The following is a 16518-nucleotide window of genomic DNA, read 5'->3' on the forward strand; positions in this document are numbered from 1 at the left end:
TTGTTTTGTGATGAGAATGCTTAGGATTCCTCTTAACCACTTTCATGTATAATGTACAGCATCACTAACTATATTTGTCATGCTATATATTACATCCTTAGTACTTGTGTTTGGAGAAGGAAATGGCAACACTCCAGTGTTCTTGCCTGGAGAATCCCAGGGATGGGGGAGCCTGGTGGGCTGCTGTCTATGGGGTCACACAGAGTCAGACATGACTGAAGTGACTTAGCTTAGTACTTATAACCAGAAATTTCTACCTTTTGATTGCCTTCATCCAGTTCCCCCTCCACCACACCACCCACCTCTGTTATTGCTGTTCACTTGCTAAGTTGTATCTGTCGGTTTGTGACCCCATGAACTGCAGTACTGCAGGCTGCCTTGTCCTTCACTATCTCCCAGAGTTTGCTCAAACTCATGTGTTTGAGATGGTGATGCTATCCAACCATCTCATCCTCTGTCTTTGATCTGGTGAAAAGACAGCACCTCTGGTAACCATAAATCTGACCTATTTCTCTATGAGTTAGTTAGGTTTTGAAGCATAACAAGCAACGCCATTCATGCTTGGTATACAACATAGTGATTTGATATTTCTGTACAGTTCAAACTGATCATAATGATAAGTCTAGTTATGGTATGTAACCATACAAATATATTACAGAGTTATTGACTGTATTCCCCACACTGTACGTTCCATACCCATGACTCATTAATTTTGTGACTGGAAGTTTGAGCAAGCTCTTTTCTCCTCCGCTCTTAATCTCCTCTCTTAATCTTTCTCTCCACTCTTAATCTCATCCACCTATTTCTTTTCCTCCCCTTACCCTACACTCTCCTGGCAACCACCTGTTTGTTCTCTGTATCTATTAGTCTGTTTTTGTTTTTTATTTTGGCAATTCCACATATAAGTAAGATCTCTGTCTGATTTCATTTAGTGTTAATATCCTCTAGGTCTATCCATATTGTGGCAAATGGCAGGATTTCATTTCTTTTTCATGGCTGAGTATTATTTCACTGTATATATCTGAATGATATATACATCTTATCCATTTTTCTATTGATGGGCATTTATGTCATTTCCATATGTTGGCTATTGTTGCTGCAATGAACATAAGGGTACATATGTGTTTTCTAATTAGTATTCTTGTTTTCTTTGGATAAATGCCTAGGAGTGGAATTTTTGGATTGTATGGTAGTTTCATTTGTAATTTTTTGAGGAATGTCCATATTGTTTTCCATAGTAGCTGCACCAGCTTGCATTCCCATCAAGAGGGCACAACGGCTCCCTTTTCTCCACATCCTGGCCAACATTTGTGATTTGTGATCTTCCTGATGTAAGACATTCTGACTGGTGTGAAGTAATATCTCATTGTGGTTTTGGGTTGCATTTCCCTGATGATTAGTAATGCTGAGCATCCTTTCACATGCCTGTTGCCCAGCTGTATGTCTTTGGAAAAATTTCTGTTCAGATCCTCTGCCCATTTTTTAATCAGGTTGTATGCTTTTTGATGTTGATGTATGAGATCTTTGTATATTTTGGATAGTAACCCCTTATCAAATACACTGTTGGCAAATATCTTCTCCTATTCAGTTCAGTTCAGTTGCTCAGTCGTGTCTGACTCCTTGCGATCCCACAGACTGCAGTATGCCAGGCTTCCCTGTCCGTCACCAACTCCCAGAGCTTGCTCAAACTCATGTTCATCGAGTCAGTGATGCCATTCAACCATCTCATCCTCTGTCAACCCCTTCTCCTCCTGCCTTTAGTCTTTCCCAGCATCAGGATCTTGGGTATTCAGTAGTCAGCCTTTATATTTTGTTGATATTTTCTTTCACTATGAAAAAGATTTTTAGTTTGATATATCCCCACTTATTTTTGCTTTTGTTTCCCTTGCCTAAATAGACAGATCCAAAAAAAAAAAAATTACTCAGACTGACATCAAAGCATGTACTGCTGTTTCCTTCAAGAAATTTTGTGGGTTTTTTCCTACACTTAAGCCTTTAATCCACTGCGAATTTATTTTTGTGCATGGTGTGAGAGAATAGTCCAATTTGATTCTTTTGCATGTAGCTGTTCATTTTCCCAGCACCATTTGTTGAAGAGGCTGTCAGTTCCCCATTGTATAGTCTTCACTGTTTTGTCATAGGTTATTTGCCCATGTGAGGGTGGGTCCATTTCTGGGCTCTCTATTCTGTTCCACCAAGCAGTGTCTGTTTGTGTGTCAGTACCATACTGTTTTGATTACTGTAGCTTTGTCATATAGTTGGAAATCAGGACACGTAATACCTCTAGCTTTGTTCTTCTTTCTGAAGATTGTTTTGGCTGTTGGGGGATCTTTTGTGTTTCCATACAAATTTAAGAATTAATCTCTTCTAGTTCTGTAAAAAATGCATTTGGTAATTTGATAGGGAGTGCATTTAATCTGTAGATTTCCTTGGGTAGTACAGGCATTTTAACAGAATTAATTCTTCCAGTTCATGAACACAGGATATCTTTCTAGTTGTTTGTGTCATCTTCAATTTCTTTCATCAGTGTCTGATAGTTTTCCAAGTACAGTTTTTAACTCCTTTAATTTATTCCTTGATATTTTATTCTTTTTGATGTCATTGTAAATAGAATTGTTTCTTCTGTTTCTCTTTCTGATAGTTCATTGTTAGTGTATAGAAATGCATCTGATTTCTGTATATTAACTTTGTATCCTGCAACTTTATTGAATTCAGTGATGAGCCCTAGTAGTTTTTGTTGGCATCTTTTTAGGATTTACTATGTATAGGATGCATTTAACACATTATTAACCAAAGACATATTAATATATCTGTTTTTGACCTGAATGTTACTGACTGGAGACATTTCAGTGTTCACTTACATACCAATTCACTGGCCACAGGCATTAGTGTCTACTAAAATCCCCTGGTCAATAATGTGTTAACAACCCTGCATTTTTACTCCTCTCTCTCATGTTTACTGTTTTTGACATCATATTTTATGTGTTTTTGTTTGTGTATTCCTTAACTACTTACTGTGGATATAGATAAACTTTCTGTTTTTACCTTTTAATCTTTTTACATGATTGATTTTTTGTATATTTGCCTTTATTGCATATTTCTATTTATACCATTTAATTTTTCCTTTTATAATTTTCATGTTCCTAATTGTGGCATTTTATTTTTCACTTATAGAAGTCCCTTTAGCATTTCTTGTAAAGCTAATTTGTGTGCTTAGTCACTCAGTCATGTCCTACTCTGGGTAACCCCATGGACCGTAGCCCATCAGGCTCCTCTGTCTATGGGATTCTCCAGGCAAGAATATTGGAGTGGATTGCCATGCCCTTCTCTAGGGGATCTTCTCAACCCAGGGATCGAACCCAGGTCTCCTGCATTGCAGGAGGATTCTATACTGTCTGAGTCACCAGATAAGTTTAGTGGTGCTAAATTTTTTTAGCTTTTGTAAAACTTTTGATCTCTCCATCAGGTAGAATATTCTTGGTTACAACCAAGAATTTCCTCTTTCATCACTTTAAATATATCATGCACTTCTGGCCTGCAGAGTTTCTGCTGAATAGTCAGCTGATAGCCTTATGGGAGTGCTCTTGTACTTGTTGCTTTTCCCTTGCTGGTTTTAATTTTCTGCCTTTAACTTTTGCCGTTTTAATTACATTGTGTCTCGATGTGATCATCTTTGAGTTGATCTTATTTTGGACTATGTGCTTCCTGGACCTGGATGTCTCTTCCCTTTTCCAGGTTAGGGCAGTTTTTAGTTATTACATCATCAAATATGTTCTCTGCCCATTTCCCTAATTTTTCTTCTGGGGTCCCTATAGTGTGAATGTTAGTGCACTTAATATTGTATCACAGAGGTCTCTAAACTGTCCTCATTATTATTATTATTATTTTGCTTTTCTGTTCAACTTCAGTATTTCCACTACTGTCTTCCAGCTCACTGATCTGTTCCTATCATCTCATCCGCTGTTAATTCCTTTTAGTATATTCTTTATTTCAGCTTTTCTATTTCTCAGCTGTTTGATTCTTTCTTTGTTAATCCTCTCAATGTATTCACCGATTCTTCTCTCAAGGTCTTTGATCATCTTTATAATCATTACCTTGAACTCTTTTTTGGATAGGTTGTCTGTCTTCAGTGCAGTTAGTTCTGGCATTTGATCTTCTTCCTTCATTTGGCATATAGTCCTCTATTGCCTCGTTTGGCCTACTTTGCTATTTTTGTTTCTGTGTATGTGACAGGTTTTGTTTTCTGACGTTGGAGAAGCAGCCTTTTGCAGGAGAAATCCTGTGTGTTCCAGCAGCATAGTCTGCTCTCATCACGAAAGCTTTATGCTCTAAAGATGTCCCCACATGGGCTGCGTGGGTCCTTCTGTTGTGATGGGCTAACCATTGTAGGTGGTCTGGTAGGTGTGGCTGGCTTCCTGTAAGGTTGCTGCCAGGCTCTGCCTTGGTGGGGCCAGGACATGAGATGGCTGACTGCAGCCTACCTGTAGGCAGAGCTGGTTCCTGATATGACTGGCTATGAGGTCCATGGTGTCCCAAAGCTGCTGTTGGCCTGCTGATGTGTGACCCAGGGTGACTTAGAGCTGATGTCAGCCTGCAGATAGGTAGAGCCAGGTTTGGGGGTCTCTTGTTACAGGGTCCTGAAGGTCCTAGAGCTGGTGTTGACCCACTGGTAGGTAGGACCATATGCTGGGGCACCTTGCTGTCCAAGGTGTCTCAGAGTGGATGTTGGCCTGCCAAATGGACAAAGGCCAGGGCTTACTGACATGGCAAGCTGCAGAGTGAAACCTGGTCCTGGGACTTCTGGCTTCAGGGCCCTGGGAGTCCTGGAGTTGATGTGTCAACTTGTTGGTGGGTGGGGACTGGGCCCTGGGGGTCCTGGAGATAGTCCTAGCACACTGGTGTGAAGGGCTGGGCCCTAGGCCCTCCACTGTGCAGGGCCAAGTCAAGGCAGCTCAGGAGGTCTTAAAGCAGCAGGACTGCTGGTGACTGGGGCTGTGTCTCCACCTGGTAGTTGCCTGACCTGGGGTATCCTGGTACAGACAGACTGCCTTCAGATTACTGCTTCTGCCTTGGGTCCTTGAGCATGCAAAATTTTGTGTATGCCTGTTAAATAAAAGTGTTAGTTGCTCAGTCATGTCTGACTCTTTGTGACCCCATTGCCTATAGCTCACAGGCTCCTCTGTCCGTGGGATTCTCCAGGCAAGAATTCTGGAGTACTAACAATTCCCTTCTCTGGGGGATCTCCATGACCCAAGGATTGAATCTGGGTCCCTTGCATCACAAGCAAATTCTTTACCATCTGAGCTAGCAGGGAAGCCCTTTAAGAATAGGGTCTTTATTTCGAGCAGCCCTTTGGCTCTCCTAAATTTGAATCCTATCAGCCTTAAGGCAGATGTTCTGGGGACTCATATTATTCATGCAAGACTACTAGTCTGGGAAGGCTGATATAGGGGTCAGGCCCCCTGCTCATGGAGAACCTCTGTGATTATTATTTTCATTTGTGGTCCACCCACCCAGAGTTATGGGTCTTAACTGTACTACATCTCCATCCTGCCTACCTGTCTCCTTACGGTTTCTTCTTTATATCTGTAGTTGTAGAAGATCTTTTCTGCTAGTCTTTCTCATCAGTAGTTACTCTGTACATAGTTGTAATTTTAGTATGCCTGTGGGAAGAGGTGGGCTCAGGGTCTTACTGCTCCCTCTTGGCCACTCCTCAGAAGACTTCCTATACTGAAAGATATTCTTCCAGATGAACAGAATTTCAATTCATTCATTTGTTCAGCAAATATTGCTGATCACAAGATGTGTTTCAGGCAAAACATAAAAACTGAAGATACAGACATGAATATTCCACAGTCCCTGGCCTCAAGGAACCCAGAGTCTTACAGAATCTGTATTTGCCAACAACATGGAAATTATTTTTTACCTTTTGTGGGCAAAATGTTATTCCTTCAACTTAGACATAGCTGACAGCAAGGGAACAAGCTTGTAACTGTCCCTTTAAGTTCCAAGTGTGATTTCTATTGAACAGACATAGGCAAATTGGGCTGTCCTCTCTAAGTTGCCCCTAATTATAAGCATTGTGTGCTTCGGCTGGCATCCAGTTGGCTGATGAACACAGCCAGCCTTCATTGTTTCACAATAATAAGGAGAACTGGTGCAATTAAGCCCTGCCATGTTGTTGGGCTCACAGTTATTGTATAAATGAGCTGCTAAACATAGGCCTGGAACACAGGCTCCCAATATAGGTCACTGCCCTCCTCCACTCTTCTTTCCAGTTCCCCACTTTCAAACAGGAAGACTCAGGACCTACATGTTCCCAGCTTGTGATCCAGTGGTTCCCAAAATCAGGCAAGGACACCAGGCTTGGTTGGGTCCCTTTTATTCCTGGAGGTGTGTACCTGACAAGTGGGAGCCATGGGTTAAACAAATGAAGATATTCTGGTCAGGGAAGAACCTCTCCTTGTGGACCCCTCCTCACCCATCACCAGCGCAAGAGATCCGTTCTCTTGGAGGCAAAGCTCTAGAGGCACTAAGGCAACATTCAGATTCCAGCATCACCATCTACTTTCCAGCTGTGTGATGTTGGGCCAGTTAGCCTTTCTGGAACCTCAGTTTTAAAAGGAGAAAAACAGACATCAGTTCAGTTGTATCAGTTCAGTTGCTCAGTCGTGTCTGACTCTTTGCGACCCCATGAATCACAGCACGCTAGGCTTCCCTGTCCATCACCAACTCCGAGAATTCACCCAGACTCATGTGCATCGAGTTGGTGATGCCATCCAGCCATCTCATCCTCTGTCATTCCCCTTCTCCTCCTGCCTCCAATCCCTCCCAGCATCAGAGTCTTTTCCAGTGAGTCAACTCTTCGCATGAGGTGGCCAAAGTATTGGCAGTTTCCGCCTCAGCATCAGTCCTTCCAAAGAATACCCAGGGGCGGATCTCCTTCAGAATGGACTGGTTGGATCTCCTTGCAGTCCAAGGGACTCTCAAGAGTCATCTCCAACTCCACAGTTCAAAAACAGCAATTCTTTGGCACTCAGCTTTCTTCACAGTCCAACTCTCACACCCATACATGACCACTGGAAAAACCATAGCCTTGACTAGACAGACCTTTGTTGGCAAAGGAGAAAACAGACATACCTATAAGTAAATTCTATGAGGATCAAATGAAATCGTATACATCAAGCACGTTGCCTAGTATGTGGTAAGTGCTTAATAAATTATCTTCGTCATTGTTATCGGGGAGGAGGTGCATTACTTTCCTAGGGCTCTTGCAAACTATCAGAAGCTTAAAGCAACAGAAATTTTTTTTCACAGTTTTGGAAGCAAGGAGGTTAAAAAAAAAATCAAGGTTCCTGGTAGAATCGTGCTCTCTTGTCTTAGCTTCTGGTGGCCATCAGCTTTCTCTGACATGTAGCTGCATAACTCCAGTCTCTGCCTCCATCATCACATGACCATCTTCCTCTGTGTGTGTGTGTCATTGCATGGCTTTCTCTTTACCATGTGTGTCTATCTCTTCTCTCTCAATAAGGACACAGTCATGTTGATTAAGAGCCCACTCTACTCCGGGTGCCCGCATTTTGATTTACATCATAATTACATCTGCCAAGAAATATTTCAAAATAAGGTCACATCCACAGGTACCAATGGTTAAGACTTCAACTTTGAAGGAACACTGAAGCTTTGGAAGACACAATTCAACCCAGAATAAGTTAAAGACTTTGAGGTACTCTAAGAAGCCTTTCTGCTGGGTTGGCAAAAAAGTTCATTTGGGTTTTTCCATCAGATGTTTTAGAAAAACCCAAACAAATTTTTTTTGCCAACCCAATAGAATGGTTGACATTCTAGAGAGAGGTCACCCTAGAGAGAGGGCCTTTAGTAGAAAAGGCTCACATACCATTTACAGAACAGTCTAAGATAGAACATAGTGCCATGTTTGAGCAAATGTTACAATAATAATACAGGTTTGGAGACTGGGACGGAAGGGATCCATGCAGTCCAACATGGCCAAAAGAACTTTGTGGAGAGGAGGAATTGGAAGCTAAGCTTTCAAACTTCAAACTGTCTTCTCTTGTAGTAGCACCAGAGCACTGACAGATTCACGGCAAGGAGACTGTGGGACAAAGAGTTACCCCAGATGCACCTTCTCCATCCACCATCCACACGGGCCTTAGGAGAGACTTAGAAATCAGAGCAACCCTATGCTGGGCCCTGTTCCAAAGCCAGAGACCTAGGAAGGAAGCCCTGCCTCACTCTAAAGAGCAACTGACTCCAGTATTCTTGCCTGGAGAATCCCATGGACAGAGGAGTCATAGGAGCCTACAGTCCATAGGGTCGCAAAGAGTCAGACATGGCTGAAACGAGCATACAGGCATGCACTCATCTTGAGAACATGAATTTAACGTGTTGTATTCATTCAGCTATATAAGCGGTAAGGTTTTTTTTCCATCATTGCAGTCTTTTTAGTGGATTGCCTGTGATGTGCATTGCATTCTGATAGGCCCCATGGAGAACACCTGCTGCTCCTGCAGGAACGTGGGAGATGAAGAGCTCAGATTCCTATTCCACAGTAGGAACACTTGGCAGAAATACGTACTCTTTCTGAAATATCAGATCACATTCAGAAGTTTCCTGTGGGATTAGGGGACACTGATTTATAATAGCTTTAAGATGAGGCCTGAAGAAGAAAAGCAGCAGCCATGAAAAGGTCGTGGGTTCTAGGAGCATTCTATGTTACCTGCTCTCAAGTGCAGTTAACACTTGCAAACCAAATGGAATTAGACGGTTAATAGAAGATATCTCTTCATGAAGAAGAAGAAGAAAAAAAGGCACAGTCAAGGAACAATGAGTTCTGAGCAGGTGAAAAGCATTTTTTGCCCTTGTGACCTGAAGGTGAAAAATGCAGAGAGAGGTAAAACTCTTGTCACAGATTTGGGTAAAGAGGAATATTACCTCAATTTCTGCTTTTGCTAACAATTCTATTTACAAAGGACAGCAGCCTGTTTGGGGTAAAAAGCTTTACTGTAGGACTATTCAAATCTGTAATGGAGAAAGAAAGTCAGGCAGAGCTCTGAGAGGCGCTGAAGCAAAGTTGGAAACAATTTCATTTTATAAAAGAAAAATCTGTTATTGCGCCCTTATTGAACTTTTTCCAGACAAGGGCCACTGCAGTCTGAGTGTCTACCACCCACAGAATATGCGAGGATGGTCCCTGAGAAATCTAGTCCAATCATGTATGAGGAAAGGATGGTCAAGATATTAGGCTAGTACAAACATAATTGTGGTTTTGGACTGTGAACTTTAAATTATTATAACTAGGCTCAAACACATTGTTATTAGTTAAAATAGGAACCATTATAATCAACACATTACTACACAGGCGTGACCGTCAGTAGATGTCAACTATTATGAATCGCTATGGAGCCTTTCTCAGGAGACATATAAAATCTTCCATTAATAGAAGTTGTGCTCTTTCACTTAACAAAAAGATCATCTTTTGTTTTTTTCTCATCTTTTGTCTCCTCCCACAGATCTCCTTTGCACCAAGGACAATTTATCAGCCAGTTTCTGCCAGACACTTAAAACCATGAAGAAATGTTTCGTGCCCACCGTGAGGGCTCAGTGCTGCCTCTCGTGTTCCCAGACACACGTGGCCCACACCCAAAGGCCAAGAAAGCGACAGCCACTCAAGAACCCCAAAGCACCCTAAGTGCAGAAGGAAGCCACCCTCCACCATAGACTGCAGCAGCCTGCTGACCAGGACATGTTCTAGCCCAGGGACCACTTTCTTGCCATGTTATTCTGTGTTTCAGGTTCAACTTTGACTCATAACAAAACAAAGCACACTGTGTCCCTTTAGCCACACAATATCCCTCGCAGGAGTCATGGCACTGTTGTGCTCACTGCTCCCTGATAGGCAGGTGAGGTGTCCAGGAGAACTGGGCTTCTCATGGGATCATCTCCTGGGAAAGGTACCAAGTTGAACAAGTCCATGAAATGATGTGTTTTGTTTCTCCCTTAAAGATAAAAACAGAGAGACCATATTTTTCCCAGACTACCTCAAGAGAGTATCAGGAAATAGAGCCTCACTTATCCAGGGAACAAATATTCTTATTAATTTGCTTTGATGAAATCACTCCCTTTTTTCTTTTTTTTTCTAAATCTCCCTACTTGGGGCAGCTGCTGTTTCAAATGTCATGGGAGAGCTTTCAGGAACATTCTTGTAATTCATCCAGGCAGGGGACAGCTTTCTTTACCTAATATTTAACTGAGGCAGGAAGAAAAAGTCTTGGCTACAGACTCAGTCTGTCCCTAATCCCTGTAGACTCTACATCTGAGCTGTTTAGACTCCCCTGCCTTCTTAGGGACACTAGAAGACGAGGAAATGGGCAGGAACTATAACTTTAGTAAACTTAAGGGATTTAGGTTATACAGAAGACATTTCTGACTTAGGATAATTTCTATGAAAACTCCTAAAAAACAAATGACCAGAAATCAGTTTCTTGTATAAGGAAGAGAATGTGGGCTTCTATTCTTCCCACTTCCCTGGCACATACCCATTCCTTTGCAGAAGAGCATGTGAGTCTTTCTGTGTGACTTTCCCTTCCCTGGCACATCCCCTGCCTGGGTCTTCAATTCAGGGTGAACATCTTTCCACCGCTGAGGCTTTACACATCACAAGTGCTACAGCCAGGTCTGTGTCTACAACCCGCCCACCTACCCTCAAGTTGGGAAATGGAGCTCTAGATGGAAATATTTCTAAGACCGAGGTAAATTGCATCAATCAAATATAGAAAAACTTTGTATAAACTAATAGTCTCAAGAAAAAAAAACTTTTCAAAAAGGAGGTAAAGCTGACCTACTCTCTAGCACACCCAGTAGTTACTTTTGAGAATCTCTTTCCTGGAAGGGAACAGGTGAGTCAGGGAGTCCAAAAAAGTTAAGAAGGAAGGCTGAATCTTTGATGTTCCCATCACCCAGCAGGAATCAAAGTAGGTTATGGTCTCAAGTTGAAGGTGAATTTTCTGGTTTGTAAGGGGAGGTGTTTATATGAACTGAACCTGGAAAGTCAGGGGAGGGTGAGAGGAGTAGAGCCCCCAGGGAAAGAAGCCTTCAGAACCAGCTCTTGACAGAGGGGAAGGCAGGAGAGTTATCTTCATGTCAAGGGCCGCATGTCTTCAGACTCACACACAAGTACCATTAACATCCACCATGGAGCACAGTGTCCCATCTTTCCCTTGAGTTATCTCTCCGTTCAGCAGAATGGTGCTATTGAAACATGGTGCTAATATGCAGATGGTGGCAGAATGAATATAAACATGTAGATAGATGTACAAATGGGCAAATCCATATGAATCTTCTGTTAAATGTGTAATGGTGTTGCTGGCCAACACCAGTTCTATTGCTTGGATAACAGAAGCTGAAAATTTTTACATTATGTGCTTTTTTTTTTTTTTCAAGCCATTACTGTGTATTATTCTGATAAATGCCTGTGGAAAATAAAACACTGGGGTTGGGATGAAATTTGAGATAGGTCCAGACACAGTAGAAAAGTAAAAATGTTTACCAAAACCAGGGAGTTTATTTCTGTATGATTAGGTTCTTATAGTCTGTCCTTAAATCTAAACATTGCTGGCCGATGACAGTCTCTGGTGAAATCAGTTTGAGAGAGAAGATGCTTAAATCATCAGTGACAGGAGTAGAAGAGAACCTGATTTTTTTTCTAATGAGGCAATTTGCAAAAACTGTCCTTGAAGTGTAGTATAGGCTTTCAAGGGGATTAATTTAGTAAGTTGGATGGATTTAACTTAACCTGGTACTCTGCTATCCCAGGGCTTCTCTGGTGGCTCAGATGGTAAAGAGTCATCTGCAATGCAGGAGACATGGGTTCGATCCCTGAGTTGGGAAGATCCCCTGGAGAAGGGAACGGCGACTCACTCCATTATTCTTGCCCGGAGAATTCCATGGACAGAGAAGCCTGGCTGGGGTTGCAAGGAGTTGGACAAGAGTTGGACAGAGTTGGACAAGACTGAATGACAGGTGACAGAGAATGAGATGGTTGGATGGCATCACCAAATCAATGGACATGAGTTTAAGCAAACTCTGGGAGATGGTGATGGACAGGAAAGCCTGACGTGCTGCAGTCCATGGGGTCACAAACAGTCAAACAGACTTGGCAACTGAACAACAACAACTGCTATCCTGGGATCATGCATGTCATCAGAGCCCTGGATATGACCAGTTGTACAAAACTCAGGAACAAACCCAGATTCCCGTGACCTCAGCAAACTAAACTAGGCCAGATTTCCCAATATGCAAAATGTTATTTATGACCCATGAGGAAAAGATGGTAGAAATATAGAGAGGGTCTGACCAGGTGCCCTATTCTAGGCCTTTCCCTAGTTTCTCAGAGGCAGAATATTGGCCCCAATACTGCATCATGAACATTCACTTCCTGTATTGAGGCTGTGAGGTAAGACAGTTGTGTAGCATCTGTCATTCTGGGTCATGAGATAGTACTTGCTACTGGAGTCATCTGACTTGGTTGTTGCCTTGACAGTCACTCATCTTTGGGTCATCAGGGTTTTGAAAGGTCCCCATGCTAGCAATAAGAGAGAGACCTCAGATTAACAGGAACACGTGAAAGACAAGAACCTAGATGACATCTCACCATTCTTTTAAAGAATCTAGGTGACATCTCGCCATTCTTTCGGTGCTCACGGGCGCCAACATGAAGTAGCAATGTTGCTTTATTTCCTCCGTGGCTTCCTTTCCTCCCACCTTGAACAAGCAAGTGAGAAGTGTAGCAAGAAACACTGGATATGCATCTACCATGAACCAGAGAGGCCACCGCAGGGCCTGGTGCTTCAATACATGAAGGTTCTCAAGCCCAGTCTGGTTTATGTCACCTCTACCAGTGGTAGAGTTGGGTTCATTTAGTTTTTGAACATCCAAACATAATTCAAACCACCAAGAGGAAACAACATTTCAAGAGACTAAAGAGTGAATACCTTTGTAAAAATGAAATCAATCTGTGATTCAAGCAGTTGCCCCTTTGTAGGAGTGACTCATTTTAATGTTGGGACTTCTTAAACAAGAGTGTATCTCTGTCCAATCTCCTGATCCATCTCTACGTGGTGGAGCCATCCCAATGTGAAGTTTTCAGATATTGAGTGTTGCTGATAATTTCATCATGTTTCTGGAACATGATTTGAAGGATTTATATTGTTTCAGGGCATAATTTCCCAATCAATTGGTTAAAATCCCCGAAACACTGAAAGCTACACATTGCTTCACCAGAGATTACAAGTCATAGCACTTCTGACTTTAGGATGAAGCCCTAGGACAATGAAATCAGTGCACAGCGATTCACTTTCAAGAGGGAGGCCTCATGACATGAACTGTCTGGTGCTACAACTTAACCAACATATTTGATGCTTTTTTTTAAAATTGCTTGTTCAAATATTGTTAGTATTATTTTAAGTTATGTCATTTAAAAAAAATATGGTTGGAAAAGCACAATTCTGCCTGTCTCTGCCCTCCAAAGTGGTTGCATGTGGTCCGTGGCCTCATCCATTGTCCTTTCTGCATCTCTGCACTGCTTTCCCAGGCCCAGACTCCTTAAGGGGTACCTCAGTGGGTACCACAGTATTTAAAACCAGAATGTTAACCATAGCCTGCCATTGTGTGGCATCAATAAACGGCCAGACTCACTGATGTTTCCATGTGATTCATTTATCCCTGCTATGAGACTCCCACTAGCCACCAGAGCAACTCTGGAGTTTAGCAACCTGGAGGAGGATCTGTCAATTCTTCCCTCTGTCACTCCCTGCAGACTCCCTCCTCCTCCACCCCTAAATCCACATGTCACGAGATGAGTCACATCCCAGGTGAAGTAGAACTTGGGTCTCTTCTCACGAATGATTGTGCAGTAACCAACACAACCCACCGTATGACCATCTGAAGTGATACTTGAAATCTGCCACAATCCCAGATCCAGCGCATTGGGAATTACAGCTCACTGCATAACCTAGTCCCTCAATCTATCCAAAGTTCAGACATAATGGAGACTTCCCTGGTGGTCCAGGGGTCAAGAGTCTGCCTGCCAATGCAGGGGACACAGGTTCAATCTCTGAAAGACCCCATGTGCCTTGGAGCACCTAAGCCTGGGTGCCACAACTACTGAGCCCACATGCACAATTATACAATGAAACCCAAGCTTTTTGAGCCCATGCTCTGCAACAAGAGAACCCACCACAGTGGGAAGCCTGTGCACTGTAACTAGAGAGTAGCCCCCACTTGCCACAACTAGAGAAAGTCTACATAGCAATGAAGACCCAGTACAGGCAAAAAGTAAATAAAATTTAGAAAAAAAACAACAGTGAATTGTAGACATGCTTTCTCTTAATGCTTAAGAGAAAGTAATAATAAAGATGAAGAGGAATTTGCTTTAGAAATCCAACATATTTTTTCAAAGGTGGTGCACAGCATGGTAAATATAACCAGCAGTTGTATCGAGTTGGCCCAAAAATTTATTTGGGTTGTTCTAAAACCCAAACAAACTTTTGGGCCAACCCAAAAGAATCTGGACATATGGACATGGAATCCACTCACATGAAAGAGTAAGATCACTGAGCAGGGAAGAGCGAGGCATCCACAGGTGACCCCTACAATGTCTGTGGGCATGCATAGGGGTGGTAGGAAGCTGGTTTGGGTCAAGAAATCAGAGGACCATGAACACCTACCTGTTTGTACCTTGAAAACTCTGCTATGGCCACTAGCTAACCCTTATCCTACAAGGCTCAGCTCAAATGCTTTTCCCCATGAAGCCAGTGCTAACTCTGCCACCAAGACAGAGGCCCTTCTCTGCTGCTGCTTCACTGTATCCATTTACCCCTAGGAGAGCAGTCCTTAATTAGAGATGGTTTTGTCCCTAGAAGACATCTGACAATATCTGAGACCCGTTTGGCTTTCACAAATTTGATGGAGGGTGCTACTGGCATCTAGTGAGTACAGGCGAAGGATGCTGCTAAACTTTCTATAGGTCAGCCCCTCCCGCCACAGAGAATTATGTGACTCAAAATGTCAGTAGTTCTGAAGCTGAAAAACTGCAGGAGAATAGCTATCACCTTGGAGTGAGTAGCAGGGTTTCTGGAGTAAAATCAAACTCACCCTGACACTCAGACCTCACTAAGAACTGATAGGGTGGGCCAGAAAACTTCCAAAGAAGAAAAAATACATATCAGGATTCGAAGGTCATTAGCTTGATAAAAATAATTTCAGAGGAGAGAGAAGGTAAGGAGCATGGCTCCACAAGAGTCTTTAATCAGCTGTTGAGGGCTCAAATGTTCAATCCTAGAGTCAGAGGAAATAAACCAGAAGTGGGTAAAATGGAAAAGTGACATATTGAGGGTTTGGAATAATCACCCTCCTCCAACTGAGGTTTCAAACCAAACAGCACAGATATACCCAGCCAGATCATAACAACAGCTTTGCTGATGGTGAAGCTGGCTTGCGGAGTGTATTTTGGAGGAAGATGGAAAAGGGCTTTCCTATTCTCTGCAGTGCCAAGTTTCAGGCTCAAGAGGGATGTAGGGGAAGGGGAAGGGGAAAGACGAGAAATGAACTACTTATGCAATTAAACTCAGTGCATAGAAGTACCCATGGCCATTAAATAGTCACTAATAGTAGCCCTTCCTCTTGCACTGAGAGAAGGCTGACAAGGGTATCAAAGATCCCAAAGAGATAGCCCACCACTATCCACCCTTGATATGGAACACCCCAGCTTCTATGTGAGAAAGTTAAGATTAGCATGAATGGGAAAGGGGGAGCATTATATTAAAAAAAAAAAAAAGTTCCTGAGCTTCCCTGGTGTATTGCCCACCTGCCAGGACAGGAGACACAGGTTCAATCCCTGATCTGGGAAGATGCCACGTGACTCGGAGCAACTGGGCCCATGTGCCACAACTGTAGAGTCTGCACTTTAGAGCCCTGCCAGCTGCAACTGCTGAGCCCACGCACCACACTACTGAAGCCTGTGCACCCTAGGCCCTGTGCTCCGCAACAAGAGAAGCCACCGCAACAAGCCCGAGCACTTCAACGAAGAGTAGCTCCATCTCATCACAACTAGGGACAAGCCTGTGCAGCCACAAAGACCTGGCACAGCCAAAAATTAACAAAATTATTTTTTTAATGGTGCCTTTCCCATAAATTCTGAATAATGATGTGATTTGAAGATCATAATGAAAAGACAGAAGAAGCAGTGTAAAAGCAAGACACAGAAGTTAAGGAGAGAATGGCCCTACCTCTGTGCTTACCCTCCCACCAAGCTCTGCCCACCCACTCCCCTCTGGACAGCCGTCGGGCCCCTTCATTTCAGTGGTACTGCACAACTCACCCCAACCTGTTTCACGGGATGTGGCCAGGACTAGGGGTGCTCACTGATGGTCCCTGCAGATCCGGCAGTGATGGGATACAGTTCCTGGGGCCAAGGTAATACCAAGGCAGAGAGCGCAATCC

The 16518-nt window shown here is 42.9% G+C and overlaps 1 protein-coding gene across 2 annotated transcripts in view; it reads left to right on the forward strand.

The window, feature by feature from the left end:
* Positions 1 to 13661, forward strand: part of ADAMTS12 (ADAM metallopeptidase with thrombospondin type 1 motif 12) — a 374380-nt gene extending 360719 nt beyond the window's left edge. For both annotated transcript variants that reach the window (XM_068990670.1, XM_068990671.1), the window contains one exon: positions 9531 to 13661. In XM_068990670.1, coding sequence (XP_068846771.1) covers positions 9531 to 9709 — 179 coding nt within the window. In that variant the 3' untranslated portion in view covers positions 9710 to 13661. The remainder of the gene's footprint in view (positions 1 to 9530) is intronic.
* The last annotated feature ends 2857 nt before the right edge of the window (positions 13662 to 16518 follow it).

The sequence above is a fragment of the Capricornis sumatraensis genome, chromosome 18 (assembly GCF_032405125.1).
Source record: "Capricornis sumatraensis isolate serow.1 chromosome 18, serow.2, whole genome shotgun sequence".
In the NCBI taxonomy this organism is placed as follows: domain Eukaryota; kingdom Metazoa; phylum Chordata; class Mammalia; order Artiodactyla; family Bovidae; genus Capricornis; species Capricornis sumatraensis.